The 18,055-nt window shown below is 36.1% G+C and overlaps 1 protein-coding gene and 1 long non-coding RNA gene across 3 annotated transcripts; both read right to left on the bottom strand.

Annotated features, from left to right (window-relative positions):
• Nucleotides 1–1,658: 1,658 nt before the first annotated feature.
• Nucleotides 1,659–13,559, bottom strand: LOC148762427 (uncharacterized). Of its 2 annotated transcripts, none has more exons than XM_088806830.1 (3): nt 12,633–13,559; nt 7,623–7,706; nt 1,659–1,763 (listed from the first exon to the last, which is right to left on the bottom strand). In XM_088806830.1, exons 1-2 carry the CDS (start codon nt 13,555–13,557, stop codon nt 7,657–7,659), a joined length of 975 nt encoding a protein of 324 aa, XP_088662956.1. In that variant the 5' UTR covers nt 13,558–13,559; the 3' UTR covers nt 1,659–1,763; nt 7,623–7,656. The 2 variants fall into 2 exon arrangements, with proteins under 2 accessions (XP_088662956.1, XP_088662955.1); XM_088806829.1 differs by lacking the exon at nt 1,659–1,763 and adding an exon at nt 6,425–6,581.
• Nucleotides 13,560–13,804: 245 nt separating this feature from the next.
• Nucleotides 13,805–16,488, bottom strand: LOC148762426 (uncharacterized). Its single transcript, XR_016026535.1, has 4 exons — nt 16,391–16,488; nt 15,659–15,742; nt 14,758–14,823; nt 13,805–14,019 (listed from the first exon to the last, which is right to left on the bottom strand). It is a non-coding gene; the product is annotated as an uncharacterized LOC148762426 (long non-coding RNA).
• Between the last annotated feature and the right edge of the window lie 1,567 nt (nt 16,489–18,055).

Raw genomic sequence — 18,055 nt, 5'->3', positions numbered from 1 at the left:
AAAAAGGGAGCTGGGGCACATTCTATCGATAAATTCCTTGAGTATAGTGATAGATGAAGGTTATGCCTAAAAATTTTTAAAGGGATCAATCGATAGATCCTCATCTATCGATAGATCACTCAGTAAGCACAAAAATAAAAAGGGATAAGGACTGTCATTTTAACCCAAACAAAAGACAAACCCTCTCTCTCTCAAACCCTGAACCTTAACTTCCCAAATCCATTTTTAGAGCTATTTAGAGTAGATTGGAGCTCGGGAAACACTTCTAGAAGTAAGATTAAGCATTTTTACCAATTGATTTTCAAATTTAATCGGTTAATAACTTAACATCAATTTGGTCCACCTTTGGTGAGATTTTCTCCCTTGAATTTGTTGAGGGTTTGGAGCTAAGATTTAAACAACCCAGCCACTAAGGTAAGGATTTAGCCCATTGTTGAAGGATTTGAGCTAACATATTGAATTGGGTTATTCTTAAAAAACTGGATATTTTCAAAAGCTAGGAAATAAGTATTATTTGGATGTTTTGATGTGTTTAAGGGGAAATTGGAGCTACCTAACTTGTTAGTGAGTTGAACGATGCTTGGAGGCTAGTAACTGGAGCTTGGCGGTGGAACGCACCTTCAATTGTCATTATGAGTGAGTTTTATTTGAAATGCATGTGATACATAACGCATTGAATAATTTATATATATATATATAGTTGCCTAGATGAATGTGCCAAGGGTAGAGAACAAAATATATATGTGAATTATATGTGTTGTGTATTGTGTGCCTTAGTGGAAGCCACATAGTGGTCTATATTATTTGAGCTTAGACTAGGAGGTCTAGTGGATATGATGAACGTCTAGGAGTAGTTCACTCTAGACACAGAACCCCATGGAGGGTTAGAAATATTTGATGTCTTGAAAAGTTAAGGACTCTTAAATGAGATATTGAGCTAGAGATGCTTAGAGTCCATAAAAGTAATCCTTTGTGTTGAATGTGGAATATGAGATATCTACAGCATGATGGCTTCATTGTGGATATGTGTTCCTCTGATGCTGAGAATACCAAACATTGATATGATTTAAGGTTGAGTGGAGTCCTATGCCCTAAGATTATGTGTGCCTGCAAGGATGGTAGTAAGCAGCGACTTGTCACGACCCGGTACTCTCATCGAGCCCGTGACAACTGCCGCGATCTCCCGATAAACATTCATCGTCAGGAATACCAATCGGAACCTCGTAAGGCTTTAATATCAGTTTTCTCACCTCCCCTGTGATCAACAGTTGTAAAATGACATGTTTTGATAGGTTATAACCTAATTCCAAATCAAACAATAAAAAAAAAAAATTTTGTCTCACAGGGGCATTTTGATCATTTTTTCTCACAATTCTCGAAACCAGTTAAAATATAGTGTACGAGTACAAAACTCCTTATTCATAATCAAAAATAAGTTTAAATATCTAAAACCTTTATTTAAAATGAAATTATAATTATTTGAATATAGTAAGATGATAAAACAAAATATTCAATAAAATATTTTATTTTCTTATATAAACAGTAATTTTGAGAGTTATACGTAAATACTTTTTAAAACGTAAAAACAAAATAAATTCATTCATACTGTAACGCAATAAACTAGAGTATTTAAATTAATTTAAATTTACAATATTAAGTGGACCCACAAATAACTACAAGGAAAACTGTGAACCTACAGTTTGGAGGAAGCAAGTCCAATGGAAGCCCTCGATGGAATCAGTTATCTACAGCCTACTCTGAGCCTGAAATAGGTAGAAATGAGGGTGGTGAGATTATAAAATCCCAGTGAGTAAACAAACATCATTTAAATCAGCTAAAGCCGAGTAAAATGAGACAATCAAAATATCCCATCATATTACGTATTTAACAATTTGAAAATTTATCCCAACCTATGCAAATGGTTGTATTTCATTTAATTTCTCATTAAGGCTTATGACTTTCATAAACATTTGGCTCATGCCATCAAATAGTACTCGATGACACCTTGATCAGAGGCGTACACTCGAGCCCACCAAGGCTATTAAAAATTTCGTATACACGTAAAACATATTTTTATTTCGTTTTAAAAACATAGTCGTTCCTTGGCGTTGGCTGAGTTCCCCATCACGTGGTGGTTTGACGTGAAGTGAACCCTAAGCTTTACCCCAGGAGATATCTTACTCGCCTCTCCGTTCGAGGTAAGAATATAATGGGGTTTACCGTGCCCCTCTAAAAGGCTGGTCCCCAGAAACCCTCTACTGCAGTGATTAATTAATATATAATCCACCAATTCAATAAAATTTGCAATAGCATGACATGGCAATTATTTTATTTTACAGCCTCTCAAGGAAAATCAATAATTCATGCATTTTCATCACATTTAGCAATTCAACCATTCATGCAAATATTGTCATAAGCCATTCGATTCAAATCATAAATTTTACAGCATAATAAATGGTTTCCAATTACTCTGTTTTTCAAAATCAATTTTTAATTTCAAGATAATTTATAAAATCTTTTCATGTAAGCACATTTTGTTTGTAAAATACAAAGATTTACTATTAAAGCTCATTTTCATAAAATTTCGCCAAAACCGAATAAAAACATACTTTAGATAATTAAAATGATGGTAAGGTTACTCACCTCACAATAGCGGGATTTCTACATCACTATTGATTCGTATATGCGTACAATTATTCCTAATTGCCAATCCTATACTTCGTTCAACGCACTCCCACAACAACTTTCCTAACAACAATTTGAATCCAATATATTTAGTGCATCAATTCCACTTCTCTCTCTCATTCTATTATAAATCCACTCACGTAATTCACATCTTAATATATTTTTTTACTATAATTAATTGCATCCTTCGTGCACGTAATTCTTTAGATTATTAACACCGGTAACTTATTTATGGTACTAAGTGCCTATTTCAACCTTCTAAGCAACTTAGATTTATTTCATATCACCAACTAATCAATGCATAATTAAATAAAATAAGCTAGCCTCCATATAGTCCAATTTCACAATAAGTCATGGAGAAGAGTAAAGAATTTTACCCAATTAAGCTAGGTTGGCCCAAGTTTCCACTTTCCTTTTCTTTTGGACTTTTCTTCCTTTGGTGTTTTTGGGTCCTTATTTATGGACTTCTCCCATTTCTTTTTGATTAGACCATGCCCATTCTTCCTTTATTGGACCATGTCCATTTTTCTTGCTTGTTGGGCCATGCCCATTTTCCTTTCTTGTTATTTTCTTTTCTTTTCTTTTCTTTTCTTTTCTTTTCTTTCTTTCTTCCACCGTCCAGTAGCCCTTGTTATCTTTCTTTTTCTTCTCTTCACGTGCACAAATCGTTTCACTCTCTTCCTCTCTCCACCAGCCACATTTTCTTGCTTTTTATCTTTAAATTTTTCAGCAGCTAAAGCTGCTTATATTGGCTCCAAAATCAGTAGCTAAGCTGCTCTATTTTTTCTCAAAAATTCAGCAGCTAAGCTGCACTTTTCTCTCCAAAAATCAGTAGCCAAAACAACAACAATTAACCACTAAAATAGCACCTTACAACCTTCAAATTTTGCTGTAAAATTTTGCACTTTTTGGCCCCCAAAATCAGCAGAAAAATAGTTCTTTTCAGCCTCCAAAATCAGCCATTAAATGGCTCTCTTTTCCTTCTTAAATGTTGTCAAAATCGGCCCCTTAACTCAGCTCTCTTTTCCTTTTTTTTTTCTTTCTCTCTCGGCTCTTTTTTTTCTTCTTTCTCTCCTTTGCTCTTTTGTTTCTCTTTTACTCTCTCTTACAACCGACCTCTCTCTTCTTCTTTGTCTTCTTTACTTAGCTTATTCAATTATATATATATATATATATATATACATATTTTATTCTTTCATGAACCTTCCACATTGTTCCACATGACCAACCCCTCCAAAAATTTTTTCTTCCTTCATCTTTTTGCTCCACATGGTCGGCCCCTTCCATTTAACCAAGTAAAGAGTCTTTGACTCGTTTTATTGACCACATGGGCGGCTACCCATGTTGGTCTTCTAATATATATTTTTATATTTTATTTTATTTTTGCATACTATTATTATTTTACTCTATGTTCATTTTATTTCTCTCGCTAATTCCACTACATATCCTTTAACTTTTATGTGTTAAATTCGATCCTTTTAATATGTCTAAAAATTTAAATTTTCATCTAACTTCCTTTCTCGGTGCGTGTACCACCGAAATATAAAAATTACACCTCAACGCGGTATTACCACAATATTTAAATATTTACTTATCCGCGTTGGTTCGACTTAACAAAACATGCGTATTTCACTTTTGTCGCTTATTTCTACAAAAATTCACTTGTATTTCTTCTCCCCCACTTGGATCAACCATATGATCCTTCTTCATGACTGATTTCGACATCCAGCTAAATATTAATATTTTAATATTATTTTATTCTAAAAATTTTATCTTGTCTCCTTGGTACCTAAAATACCTTATTATGTCTCAATTGACTTCCGAACTACCCTTTTATCTTACAAATTCTCCTATGATAAAATATTATTATTTTATTATTATTTTATCGCGTGCTGATCATTTTATCCTAAACTACTCCTTTTGTCTTCCATCACATTTAAACATTATAATTGGCCTCAATTAGCATCCGATAAGCTTTATTTATCATCATATCAAAGTATGGGGTATTTCAGCGATAGTGGTTTAGACCCGCTTGTGATTCTTGCTTCCAAGGCTTTAAGGCCATTTGTTGAGATTACTCTGGATGATGACTCTATTTATGATGCCACCCGTCTGAGACTACTTCGAGTGATGTCACCTATTGGGAGATTACTCTAGATGATGACTCTGATTCTCCGCTTATTGCCTTGGCACATGTGTGATTTGATTCTCCACTAGTAGCTTAGCCTTGAAAGTGATTTGACTCCGTCGATTAGCACTATGCGTGATTTGATGATGTTTAGGGGAAGACCATTCTATGATTGTTATTGAATTTGTGAGTGATATGACATAGCCATGGATAGGCTTATATAAATTCGATTTGATTTTTTTATGATACTTCGATGACTAAGGTATGCCTATGGAGAATAACTTTGAATGGCTTTAACGATAAGCCTAGTGATATACACTACTTGTGAAGACTCTTCAAGGATGATTGATATACCCCTAATATTGGATATGTTTTCTAGAATATTTAGTTGCATATATAGTGAATATATATTTGTCTAATATATATATATATATATATATATATATATATATGTTTCATATATCTACACCCCTCACTGAGTATTAGATGACTCATCCATTTTATTGTACCATGTGTAGATAAATAGGTCATAGGATTATGTGACAAGGGTCATCCATTGACCAACCAATTTTGGGATCTGTTAAGTCCCCATCCTGATATGTCCACTCCGCTGAGTTTGTCATGAGCTTCTGCATTTGGAGTTTGGTTTAGCTATTGTGTATGTAGGCACAACGTGCCATTTGAACTTGTGTTAAAGGTTGTTAACTACGAACCCACTTTGTTGGTCAATGTATGGCCTTATGGATAATGTATTAAATATTGTGTATAAATTATGTGCGAAAGGGAAACGTTGATGTATTTAAATGTAAATATTATATGTATATGTGGATTCAGAAAAACTTGGCTATGTGTGTATGATTTGAAATTTTTAAGGCTTGTTTAGGTCTCGCAGGCATCACCTGTCAACTCGTACGCCGATCACAAAACCTTGGGTTTGGGTCGTGACAGTTCTACTTTTCAAACTCATTTGAAAGTGCTAAGAGATGCCTAGACTTGATATTTCAAAACAAATGAAATTTTGATCATTTTCTTCTGTCATTTCAAAACATGGGATCACTTTGAAAGCTATAATGTTAACTAATCTTATTGAAAGAAACGTATGGAAATGTTTATTCAATCTATGGAATTAGATGTTTGGAATGTCATACTAAATGATCCACATTTTCCAAGTAACGAGGTATATGGCAAAATAATGATTAATTCTAGGAAAAAATGGGATGATAAAGACAAGAAATTAATTCAAATAAATTGCAAAGCTTATAATACTTTTCTTTATGCTTTAAGAGCTAGTGAGTTTTAATAAAGTGTTTATGTGTGAAAATGAAAAACAAATTTAGGACACCTTAGAAACAACTTATGTCACGTCTTATTACCAGATCATGACCAATGCGAAGGCCAAATGGACGTAGCCCACAAGGCCCACGCAAGCCTACAAACCTGTGCATATTTGCATGACATTCATATCATTCATATGTACAAATTCATCATCCATAACTCAAACACACCTTATATTCCATTCATCATAACCATGTACCAAACTATTGTTTCATGTATTCATAGTATAACTTTGCAACCTTTCAACACATATGAACATAGTGATGCCCATATCTATGAACAACAAAAAAGGGACACGACAAACTAGACAAACAAAACAAGACAACAGATCCCAGCTAAGTGGTGTTGGTATAGCTAGTGAATGCTTGTAAATAACTACCCAAGTTGCTGAAAGAAGATTTACCTCAAAGCTAAGCTTTATCTAACTCGAGATCTAAAAACCAAAAACATGAAATTTATAAGAAAAAAAGAGTGAGTACATAATACCTAGTGAGGGATGATGAAGGAAACGAGCATTAACGGAAGAGTATTTAACAAACCATGCTATTTTAGTTTGAAACCATGTAATTTTTTTTAAAGCATAAAGCTATTCATGCACGTGCTCAAAATCAAACGTATCTTTTTTATGAAATGTTGATATATTCATATTTCAAAGTCCCAAAGTTCTTAAGTCACAAATCACATGAGTAAACAGACATCATCATAAACATCTAGAGTTGAGTACATGGAGACAATAAAGTAAATCATCATAAACTGGGTTATACAATTAGAACACATCTCGTTCAAAATACGTAAAAAGGCTTATGAATCTCATAAAAATCTAGGCTTGTGCCATAAATCCATTCTCGGGGACACCTTGGCCGAGGCATCCTACCGAGACCGCCAAGGCTATTAAAATTCACATTTCACATAAATCATGTTTTTGTTTTGAAAACATAGCCGTTCCTTGGCGTTGGCTGAGTTCCCCCTCACGTGGTGGTTTAGCGTGAAGTGAACCCTAAACTTTACCCCAGGAGATACCCTACGCGCCTCTCCGTTCGAGGTAAGAATATAATGGGGTTTACCATGCCCCTCTAAAAGGCTGGTCCACAGAAACCCCCTACTGCAGTGATTAATTAATATATAATCCACCATATAATAAAACTCAATAACATGATATGGCAATTTTGTAATTCGTAGTTTTTCAAGGTAACCAAACAATTCGCATTTCAATACAATTGCCAACTAGCCAATCATGCTCGATTTATCATAAGCCAGTTAATTTAAACAATCAAATTGCCACAATTAACAGTCTCCGTGTACTCTATTTTTCAAAATCACTATTAATTTCAAAACAATTTATAATTTAATTTCATTGAAACTCATTTATTCATAAAACATGAAAATTTATCTTTTTAAATTTATTTTTCCATAGAATTCATGAAAGCATCTAAAAACCACCCTAGATAATTAAAATGACAGTAAGTTTACTCACAATGTCTAGAATGCAGACTTTCGAAGCACTCTGTCTACTGGTCCTCGGATGCAATTTCCTTGCCTTTATCGGAGGACTCACCACCTTGACACAGTACAAAATCGAGAGTTTCACCAAGTTGGTACTAAATCAAAATTAAACTAATTTAGACTACCAATGCATGATATGGAATGCAAAAATGCACTGGTAACTATCTAAACCCGGTATTGGCCTAATTCGTCTTATCACCCGATTAAATTCCTAACGGGTCCGTTTAAACTCCAATTTAATTCTTTTCAGTTTCTATACCTCAATTGCACCCAAATTAACTTAATGTCCCTCAGTGTGGTGCAAATTATCAGTCCCAACAGCAAATTACGAAAATACCCCTAGTGGGTAAAAATTCGTATTTTTGCTCTGAAAATTCCCATTATTTTTCTAGGCTCATAATTCATCATTCCTTAACCAATTCTCCTAGAATAAAATCAAACTCATCCTCACTCACTACATGGTAAATTCAGCCATTAATGGTTGGGGGAGAAAATAAATTCTTTTCTTGTTGTTTTGTTTCTAAATATGCTAAACTAACTAAAAACACTAACATAAATTAAAATCAAATAAATCCAACAACTTTCTCTCTCCTAACCCATTTTTTCAGAATTGAATTCATCATGAAAACATGTAATTTAATCATGGAAAATAAAGAGAAATGCTTGGGAATAAGAAAACTCAAGCTTAATAGAAAAAACTCACCTTTTTCACTTAATTTCCTTGAAAATTCACACTTTTTCTTTGATTTTCTCTCTCTAGGGTTTTGTTTTTGTTTTCTCTCTCTTCTTGCTGGTTTGGCCGGCCATGGGGTGGAAGATGGGCTGATTTTGTGCCTTTTAAAAAGGAAAATAATAAATTAATAAAGGCATGACACATGGCATCATGTCATTGGCCCGTTTTTAAAATTTTAAACATTTAAATATTTTATCTCCACCACATGTTTAGTTAAGGGTCAAAGATGAAGACAAAGGAAGACCATGTGCTGGAAAAAATATCCTGGTGGTGGAAAATTACAATTTTGCCCCTAAGGTGGCAAAATTACCATTTTACCCCTATACTCCAAATTATACCGAAATTAAAATTTTTCACTTCTAAACCTCAAATCATACTCCAATAAGTCAAATTATACTCCAATAAGTCAAATGGGGTCAAAAAAATCTTTTCTAAAATTCCCATTTTGTCCCTAAGTGGCAAATGACCATTTTACCCCTAGTTAGTGAAAATTTCGATTTGACTCCAAATTGATCCTCAAACTCCAAATTACCATTTTAAGTCATCCATGAACTGTGAAACTCTTAATCTCACCTTAAAATTCCTATTTGATCTAGTTCGAGGATTAAATAAACTTTGTTGTACCTCTAGGTACAATACCGACTTTTGTAAATTTTTCAGGACTCTCCTAGCATGCAATCATGCTATCATCACATGTATGTCATGAATAGTATTTTATAAGGTTGGGCTTTACAGCACTACCCCCGTTAAAATAAAATTTTGACCTCAAAATTTCACTTACCTGATTCGAATAAAAGATGTGGATATTGGTTTCTCATCTGGCTCTCGACTTCCCACGTCATCTCCTCCATTCGAGCATTCTTCCACAATACTTTCACCATTGGAATGCTCTTGTTCCTTAGCACTCGATCCTTTCGATCTAGAATACGTACAGGCTGCACCTCGAACTTCAAATCCTCATGCAACTCAATGGGAGGTGTCTCTAAAATGTGAGAGGGATCGGGAACATACTTTTTCAACATCGAGACATGGAAGACATTATGAATTCGATCTAACTCTGGGGGTAATTCAAGTCTGTAAGCCACTGGCCCAATCCTTTCAATGATACGAAAAGGTCCAATGTATCTTGGATTGAGCTTTCCCCTCTTCGCGAATCGAATCACACCTTTCATCATCCAATAAATACCACAAATTATCACAATAGTATAATCAAATAAGATTTAATACTTGGAAATTTCAAATTATTACCTTTCCAAGGAGAAACCTTAAGAAAAACTTTATCGTCGACTTCAAACTCCAAATCTTTCCTTCGTTTATCCGAATAATTCTTCTGCCTATCTTGAGCTATCTTTAATCGCTCTCGGATAACTTTCACCTTATCGTTTGTCAAATCAATCAATTCCACATTCATCAATTTCCTCTCACCTACTTCATCCCTACAGAGCGGAGTTCGGCATTTCCTTCCATACAAAGCCTCGTATGGTGCCATCCCAATACTAGACTGAAAACTATTATTATAAGCAAACTCCACCAATGGCAAGTGTCTGTCCCAACTCCCGATAAAGTCTATGACACAAGCCCGTAACATATCCTCCATGGTCTGAATAGTTCTCTCAGATTGACCATCTGTCTGTGGATGAAAGGCAGTACTAAATCTCAATTTAGTTCCAAGAGCTTCCTGAAATTTCGGCCAAAATCGAGAAGTAAATCGAGGGTCTCGATCTGACACAATAGAAACTGGGACTCCGTGTAATCTCACAATCTCATCTATATAAAGTCTTGCCAGCCTCTCAATAGAATACGTGCTATGGATAGCCAAGAAATGGGCGGACTTAGTCAATCTATCCACAATCACCCAAATAGCATCCTTCCCACTTTGTGTCCGCGAAAAACCCAATACAAAGTCCATAGTCACATGTTCCCACTTTCATTCAGGAATCGGTAAAGGTTGAAGAGTACTTGACAGTTTTTGATGATCCGCCTTGATCTGTTGGCATGTGAGACATTTCGCTACAAACTCTACTATGTCTCGTTTCATACCCGGCCACCAATAACTTTCTTTAATAGTCCGATACATCTTGGTGCTTCCGGGATGTAAAGCGTAGGCGGAAAAATGAGCTTTCTCCAAAATAGCTCGTCTCAACTGATCATCCTTAGGAACACAAATTCGGTCTCTAAGCATCAAAGTACCATCATCGCTGAGTCTAAACTCACTAGCTTCTCCATCTTGCAGCTTTTGAACTTCCTGTTTCAACCAATCATCAGATTTCTGCAATTCTCTTATCTGATTCAACAATGAAGGTCTCACGACGAAATTAGCAAGTAGGGTTCCATCCTCACCATTATTCAACTGGATCCCTAGAGATTTCATATCAAGTAACATCGGAAAATAAGAACTTTGAAGTGTTGCTAACGACGATGAGGATTTACGCTTAAGGCATCTGCTACAACATTTGCTTTTTCCCGGATGATAATCAATCACTAAGTCATAATCCTTAATCAACTCCAACCATCGTCTCTGTCTCAAGTTAAGCTATTTCTGGGTGAGCAAATACTTCAAACTTTTATGATCAGAAAAAATCCGACAACGCTCACCATATAAATAATGTCTCCAAATCTTCAATGCGAATACTACTGCTGCTAACTCCAAGTCATGAGTAGGGTAATTCGTCTCGTGCTTCTTCAACTGTCGGGAAGCATAAGCTATTACTTTCTCATCCTGCATCAACACACACCCTAATCCCAACTTAGATGCATCGCTGTATACCACAAATTCTTTTCCACTAACAGGAAGTGTTAAAACGGGAGCGGAGGTTAACCGGTTCTTTAGCTCCTGAAATCGATTCTCACAAACATCATCCCACTCATACTTAACTCCTTTACGAGTCAAATGAGTCAGAGGAGCTGCTATCAAAGAAAATCCCTGAACAAATCTCCAGTAATAACCGGCTAAGCCAAGGAAACTACGAATCTCAGTTACCGTTCTCGGTTGCCCCCATTGCAAGATTGCCTCAATCTTCTTGGGATCGACATAAATTCCAGCTCCGGACACCACATGTCCCAAGAAAACCACTTCCTTCAACCATAATTCACATTTAGAGAACTTGGCATAGAGTTGTGTCTCGCGCAAAGTTTGCAACACAATGCGCAAATGGGCAGCATGTTCATCATCATTCTTCGAATAAACAAGGATGTCATCGATGAATACTATCACAAACTTATCCAAGTATGGATGGAACACCCTGTTCATAAGATCCATAAAAACTGTCGGGGCATTAGTCAAACCAAACGGCATCACCAAAAACTCATAATGCCCATAACGCGTCCTGAAGGCAGTCTTGGGTACATCCTGCTCCTTAATCCTCAATTGATAGTACCCAGATCTCAAATCAATCTTAGAGAATACCATAGCATCTCGTAATTGATCAAAAAGATCATCTATCCGGGTTAAAGGGTATTTGTTCTTGATGGTCACTCGGTTCAGCTGACGGTAATCAATACACAATCGAAGAGTGCCATCCTTCTTCTTTACAAATAGGATTGGTGCTCCCCAAGGAGAAATGCTAGGGCGAATGAAACCTTTATCCACCAAATCTTGCAACTGGGCTTTCAGTTCCTTCAACTCTGCTGGAGCCATTCTATATGGAGGAATAGAAATAGGTGCGGTACCCGAAAGTAAATCAATAGGGAACTCAAGCTCTCGATTAGGAGGTAGTCCCGGTAAATCATCAGGAAATACATCAGGAAACTCACTTACTATTGGGACATCCTCTAACTTAGGTTCCCCCTTTGAAGTATCGATCACGTATGCCAAATAAGTCGGATACCCTTTTTGCACTAATTTTGAAGCTTTGATGGCCGAGATTACACAAGATGGTAATACTCGACGTTCCCCTACAAACACAATCTCTGCTCCCTCCGAATTTCGAAGAACAACTTCTTTTCGGAAACAATCCACGTTCGCCCGATGTGCAGTTAACCAGTCCATACCTAATATTAAATCAAAATCCAAGATCTCTAGAGGAATTAAGTCACCCCTAAATTCTTCCTCACCTACCCTTACCCCACAGTCTCTATAACAAGTATTTCTAATCAACTGTTCTCCTAGAGGGGTATGCACTACAATTTCTCCCTCTAATGGTGACAGGTTTCTATCAACAATTGATGCAAATGTCGTACTCACATAAGATCTATCTGAGCCAGAATCTATCAAAACATAAGCATCTTTATCAAATAAAGACATAGTACCTGTCACTGCTCCAAGTCGGACTCGTGCCTCATCTTCTGTCACTGCAAAAACTCTTGTCGCGGTACGAGTCTGTGGTCTCGAAGGTGGATGTGACGAGGTATTACTCTCCACACCAGACCGTATGGCTACTCCTTGTCTCGGTGGTAACCCAGAAGAATCTCTCCTCTGTATATCAGTGCGAGCTGGTGGAGATGATGCAGCTACAGTGGCTCGTCCTAATTGTGGGCAATTACTCCTAATGTGACCCGTCTGTCCACATTGGAAACATCTTGTTGGCCCTCTACATAGCCCACTATGATAATTCTCACAATTTCTGCATCTGTCAGAACCTCCGAGACTCTTCCCAGAACCAGTCATAGCAGATCTGCTAAACCTCGAAGGTCTCTGCTGTGATGGTGGAAATGGAGGTCGAGGAGATGTCACGGAAACAGAAGTAGTGCTCCCTGAAGTCGCTGAGTCCTTGCCTCTTTTTACTGGCTGACTGGAAGACATACCAGGATTCTTCCTTTTTGCAAACTCAGTCCGAATCCTTCTATTCTCAGCCGCGAGCTTCTCAGCCCGTAAAGCCATCTGTACCACCTCCTTATGTGGCTCCCTACCAATCACTGTCATTCGCTCTCTAATCTCATTACGGAGCCCTTCCTCGAAATAGCTGGCCTGATCCTGCTCAAATTTCACCAGATCCGGCACATATAACATCAACTCGTTAAAACGAGTCTCGTACTCCTCTACAGTTAGATTTCCCTGTTTCAAACTCAGAAATTCTTTCTTCTTTTCTTTTTGATGGAAATAAGTGAAATACTGACCATCGAATTCCCTGAGAAAATTGGACCATGTCTGAGGAGTAGCGGAACGAAACTTCACCGAATTCCACCAAGTACGAGCCCTCTTCTCTAATAATCTCGTAGCCACCATCAACTTCATGTCATCATCTAATCCTATATCAGAGAGAGTCTCGGACACTTGATTAATCCAGTCCTTTGCCACAGTGGCATCCAACTCACCAGTGAAAGATACACAATCCAATTTCCTAGCCTCCTTCAGCTTCTTGGAAATGGATACATCCTGTATTGGTGGTGGAACTAAAGGAGTAGCTGGAGGCACTACAGGTGGAACTTGACCAGTCTGAGCTTGACCAGCCATTGCTGCAAAAAAAGCTGCCAATGCCTGTGCTGCCTCAGTAGGCATGGCGGGAATACCAGTAGGTGGCTGAGGAGATGGAGGATGTGGAGGACTATCGGCCTGCTCAGCAGCAGGTGCTGCCCGAATGGTAGATGCAGCTAATTCCTCCTCTACTGTATCTGACTGATGACGTTGGGAACGACCTCTTCCCCTCCCAACCGATCTAGTGAGAGGTGAGCGTCCGCGTCGAGGAGGCATTATAATCTATAAAAAAAATACGAGCAAGTTAAGGTAACCTTAGGCTCTATATGCAAATGCATGCATTCTATTCAACCTAACCTAACTTAACTTAATCCAGGGCCACACTGATATTGTAAATTTTTAAAACAACCTTAAAACTAAAAACTTTGATCTTTAAAACCAAAAGCTCTGATACCAATCGAATTGTCACGACCCGGTACTCCCCTCGAGCCCGTGACAACCGTCGCGGTGTTCCGGTAGACACTTATTGCCCGAAATGTCAACTCGAAACCCCGCAAGGTTTTACTATCAGTTTCTTTGTTCCCTTGTGAGCAACCATTGTCAAATATCGTGTTATAAAAGATTTTAAGTTGTTTTCAACTTTAAACAAATAAAATATTATTTTTCGTCTCACAGGGATATTTTGGTCATTTTTCTCAAAAATTTTGAAATTGGCTAAAACGTAATATACAAGTACAAAACACATAATTCATATTCAAAATGAGTTTAAAAGTCTAAAATCTTCATTTAAAACGAAATTATGGTTATTTGAATATAATAAGAGAATAAAAGAAATATTAAGTAAAATATCCTATTTTCTTATAAAACAATATTTATAGAGTTATACGTGAATAATTTTTATAGCGTAAAAGCTAAATAAATTTATACATACTTAAATACAGTAAGCCAAAATATTTAATTTAATTTACAATAACAATAGTGCCCCCGAATAAACAAAAGTAAAGAGGACTGTGAACCTACGGTTTGGAAAATGCAGATCCCACTGTAGTCCTCGATGAGATCAGCTATCTACAGTCTATATTGAACCTGAAATGGGTGGAAAGGAGGGTGGTGAGATTATAAAATCCCAATGAGTAAACAGACATCATCATAAACATCTAGAGTTGAGTACATGGAGACAATAAAGTAAATCATCATAAACTGGGTTATACAATTAGAACACATCTCGTTCAAAATACGTAAAAAGGCTTATGAATCTCATAAAAATCTAAGCTTGTGCCATAAATCCATTCTCGGGGACACCTTGGCCGAGGCATCCTACCGAGACCGCCAAGGCTATTAAAATTCACATTTCACATAAATCATGTTTTTGTTTTGAAAACATAGCCGTTCCTTGGCGTTGGCTGAGTTCCCCCTCACGTGGTGGTTTAGCGTGAAGTGAACCCTAAACTTTACCCCAGGAGATACCCTACGCCCCTCTCCGTTCGAGGTAAGAATATAATGGGGTTTACCATGCCCCTCTAAAAGGCTGGTCCACAGAAACCCCCTACTGCAGTGATTAATTAATATATAATCCACCATATAATAAAACTCAATAACATGATATGGCAATTTTGTAATTCGTAGTTTTTCAAGGTAACCAAACAATTCGCATTTCAATACAATTGCCAACTAGCCAATCATGCTCGATTTATCATAAGCCAGTTAATTTAAACAATCAAATTGCCACAATTAACAGTCTCCGTGTACTCTATTTTTCAAAATCACTATTAATTTCAAAACAATTTATAATTTAATTTCATTGAAACTCATTTATTCATAAAACATGCAAATTTATCTTTTTAAATTTATTTTTCCATAGAATTCATGAAAGCATCTAAAAACCACCCTAGATAATTAAAATGACAGTAAGTTTACTCACAATGTCTAGAATGCAGACTTTCGAAGCACTCTGTCTACTGGTCCTCGGATGCAATTTCCTTGCCTTTATCGGAGGACTCACCACCTTGACACAGTACAAAATCGAGAGTTTCACCAAGTTGGTACTAAATCAAAATTAAACTAATTTAGACTACCAATGCATGATATGGAATGCAAAAATGCACTGGTAACTATCTAAACCCGGTATTGGCCTAATTCGTCTTATCACCCGATTAAATTCCTAACGGGTCCGTTTAAACTCCAATTTAATTCTTTTCAGTTTCTATACCTCAATTGCACCCAAATTAACTTAATGTCCCTCAGTGTGGTGCAAATTATCAGTCCCAACAGCAAATTACGAAAATACCCCTAGTGGGTAAAAATTCGTATTTTTGCTCTGAAAATTCCCATTATTTTTCTAGGCTCATAATTCATCATTCCTTAACCAATTCTCCTAGAATAAAATCAAACTCATCCTCACTCACTACATGGTAAATTCAGCCATTAATGGTTGGGGGAGAAAATAAATTCTTTTCTTGTTGTTTTGTTTCTAAATATGCTAAACTAACTAAAAACACTAACATAAATTAAAATCAAATAAATCCAACAACTTTCTCTCTCCTAACCCATTTTTTCAGAATTGAATTCATCATGAAAACATGTAATTTAATCATGGAAAATAAAGAGAAATGCTTGGGAATAAGAAAACTCAAGCTTAATAGAAAAAACTCACCTTTTTCACTTAATTTCCTTGAAAATTCACACTTTTTCTTTGATTTTCTCTCTCTAGGGTTTTGTTTTTGTTTTCTCTCTCTTCTTGCTGGTTTGGCCGGCCATGGGGTGGAAGATGGGCTGATTTTGTGCCTTTTAAAAAGGAAAATAATAAATTAATAAAGGCATGACACATGGCATCATGTCATTGGCCCGTTTTTAAAATTTTAAACATTTAAATATTTTATCTCCACCACATGTTTAGTTAAGGGTCAAAGATGAAGACAAAGGAAGACCATGTGCTGGAAAAAATATCCTGGTGGTGGAAAATTACAATTTTGCCCCTAAGGTGGCAAAATTACCATTTTACCCCTATACTCCAAATTATACCGAAATTAAAATTTTTCACTTCTAAACCTCAAATCATACTCCAATAAGTCAAATTATACTCCAATAAGTCAAATGGGGTCAAAAAAATCTTTTCTAAAATTCCCATTTTGTCCCTAAGTGGCAAATGACCATTTTACCCCTAGTTAGTGAAAATTTCGATTTGACTCCAAATTGATCCTCAAACTCCAAATTACCATTTTAAGTCATCCATGAACTGTGAAACTCTTAATCTCACCTTAAAATTCCTATTTGATCTAGTTCGAGGATTAAATAAACTTTGTTGTACCTATAGGTACAATACCGACTTTTGTAAATTTTTCGGGACTCTCCTAGCATGCAATCATGCTATCATCACATGTATGTCATGAATAGTATTTTATAAGGTCGGGCTTTACAGAAACATTGAGAAATAGCATGTATCTTGAACTTTATTGATCATCTTTTTGCATGTGCCCATGTTTTCGATTGAAATCAAGCATGCATTTTGTGGAACGAATTGGAATCATGACTAGTGAAGATAGCCAAAATTCTTTTGTAATCATGCTTGTGCTTGCTTGTTCATAATATTTTCTTATTTATGATTACAACAAGTGCAAAATGACTTGGCAATGCATCATTGATAATGATATTGTCTTGATGAGAAAACTTCTCCTTGACTTGATAGTCTTATATACAATTAGGAAAACTCTTTTTGAAATGCTTACTTGAAAATATTATTGAAAAGAGATTGCCAAAAAGGGCTAAATGATTATATTTTCATGATGATATGCCATTGTTGAGGAAATTCTCTCTTAAATTGTCATTCTTATATAATTTAAAGAATTTCTTTAAAATGCTTGATTGATAGTGCTTGGATAATGCATGATGAAAATTAAGAAGGGTGCTTAATGCGAAATGATATCTTGGGCATGCATTGGACCAAATGTGCACAAACTTCTTGAACTTATGAGTATTTGAAGCATATATAGAATATTTATTTAAATACTCATGCTTTATTAGCTCCTTGAATATATGAGTATGAGATTGACATGTTGAACATTCTATTTAAACAGTCGTTTACCATATGATCATTAATTGTCCCCATATCTACCTTATGATCTATCTAAGGGAAAGTAATATTATGCTTTAATATGATTAACCATTTAATCCTTTCTTCCTATTGGAATTGATCTAGTGAATGCTTAAAGGGGAGATGGCCATTGACATTATCCTATGATTCTTGACCACTTAAAATCTTCAACAATGATCTAAGTAAAATCTCAATAAGTGGTGTTCATCTCTATTGGTAATATCTCTT

Source organism: Theobroma cacao, chromosome 5 (assembly GCF_053813885.1).
Source record: "Theobroma cacao isolate CCN51 chromosome 5, ASM5381388v1, whole genome shotgun sequence".
Taxonomy (NCBI): Eukaryota; Viridiplantae; Streptophyta; class Magnoliopsida; order Malvales; family Malvaceae; genus Theobroma; species Theobroma cacao.
Note: the sequence above shows the minus strand (reverse complement) of the source record. Positions and strands in the feature narration are given on the sequence as shown.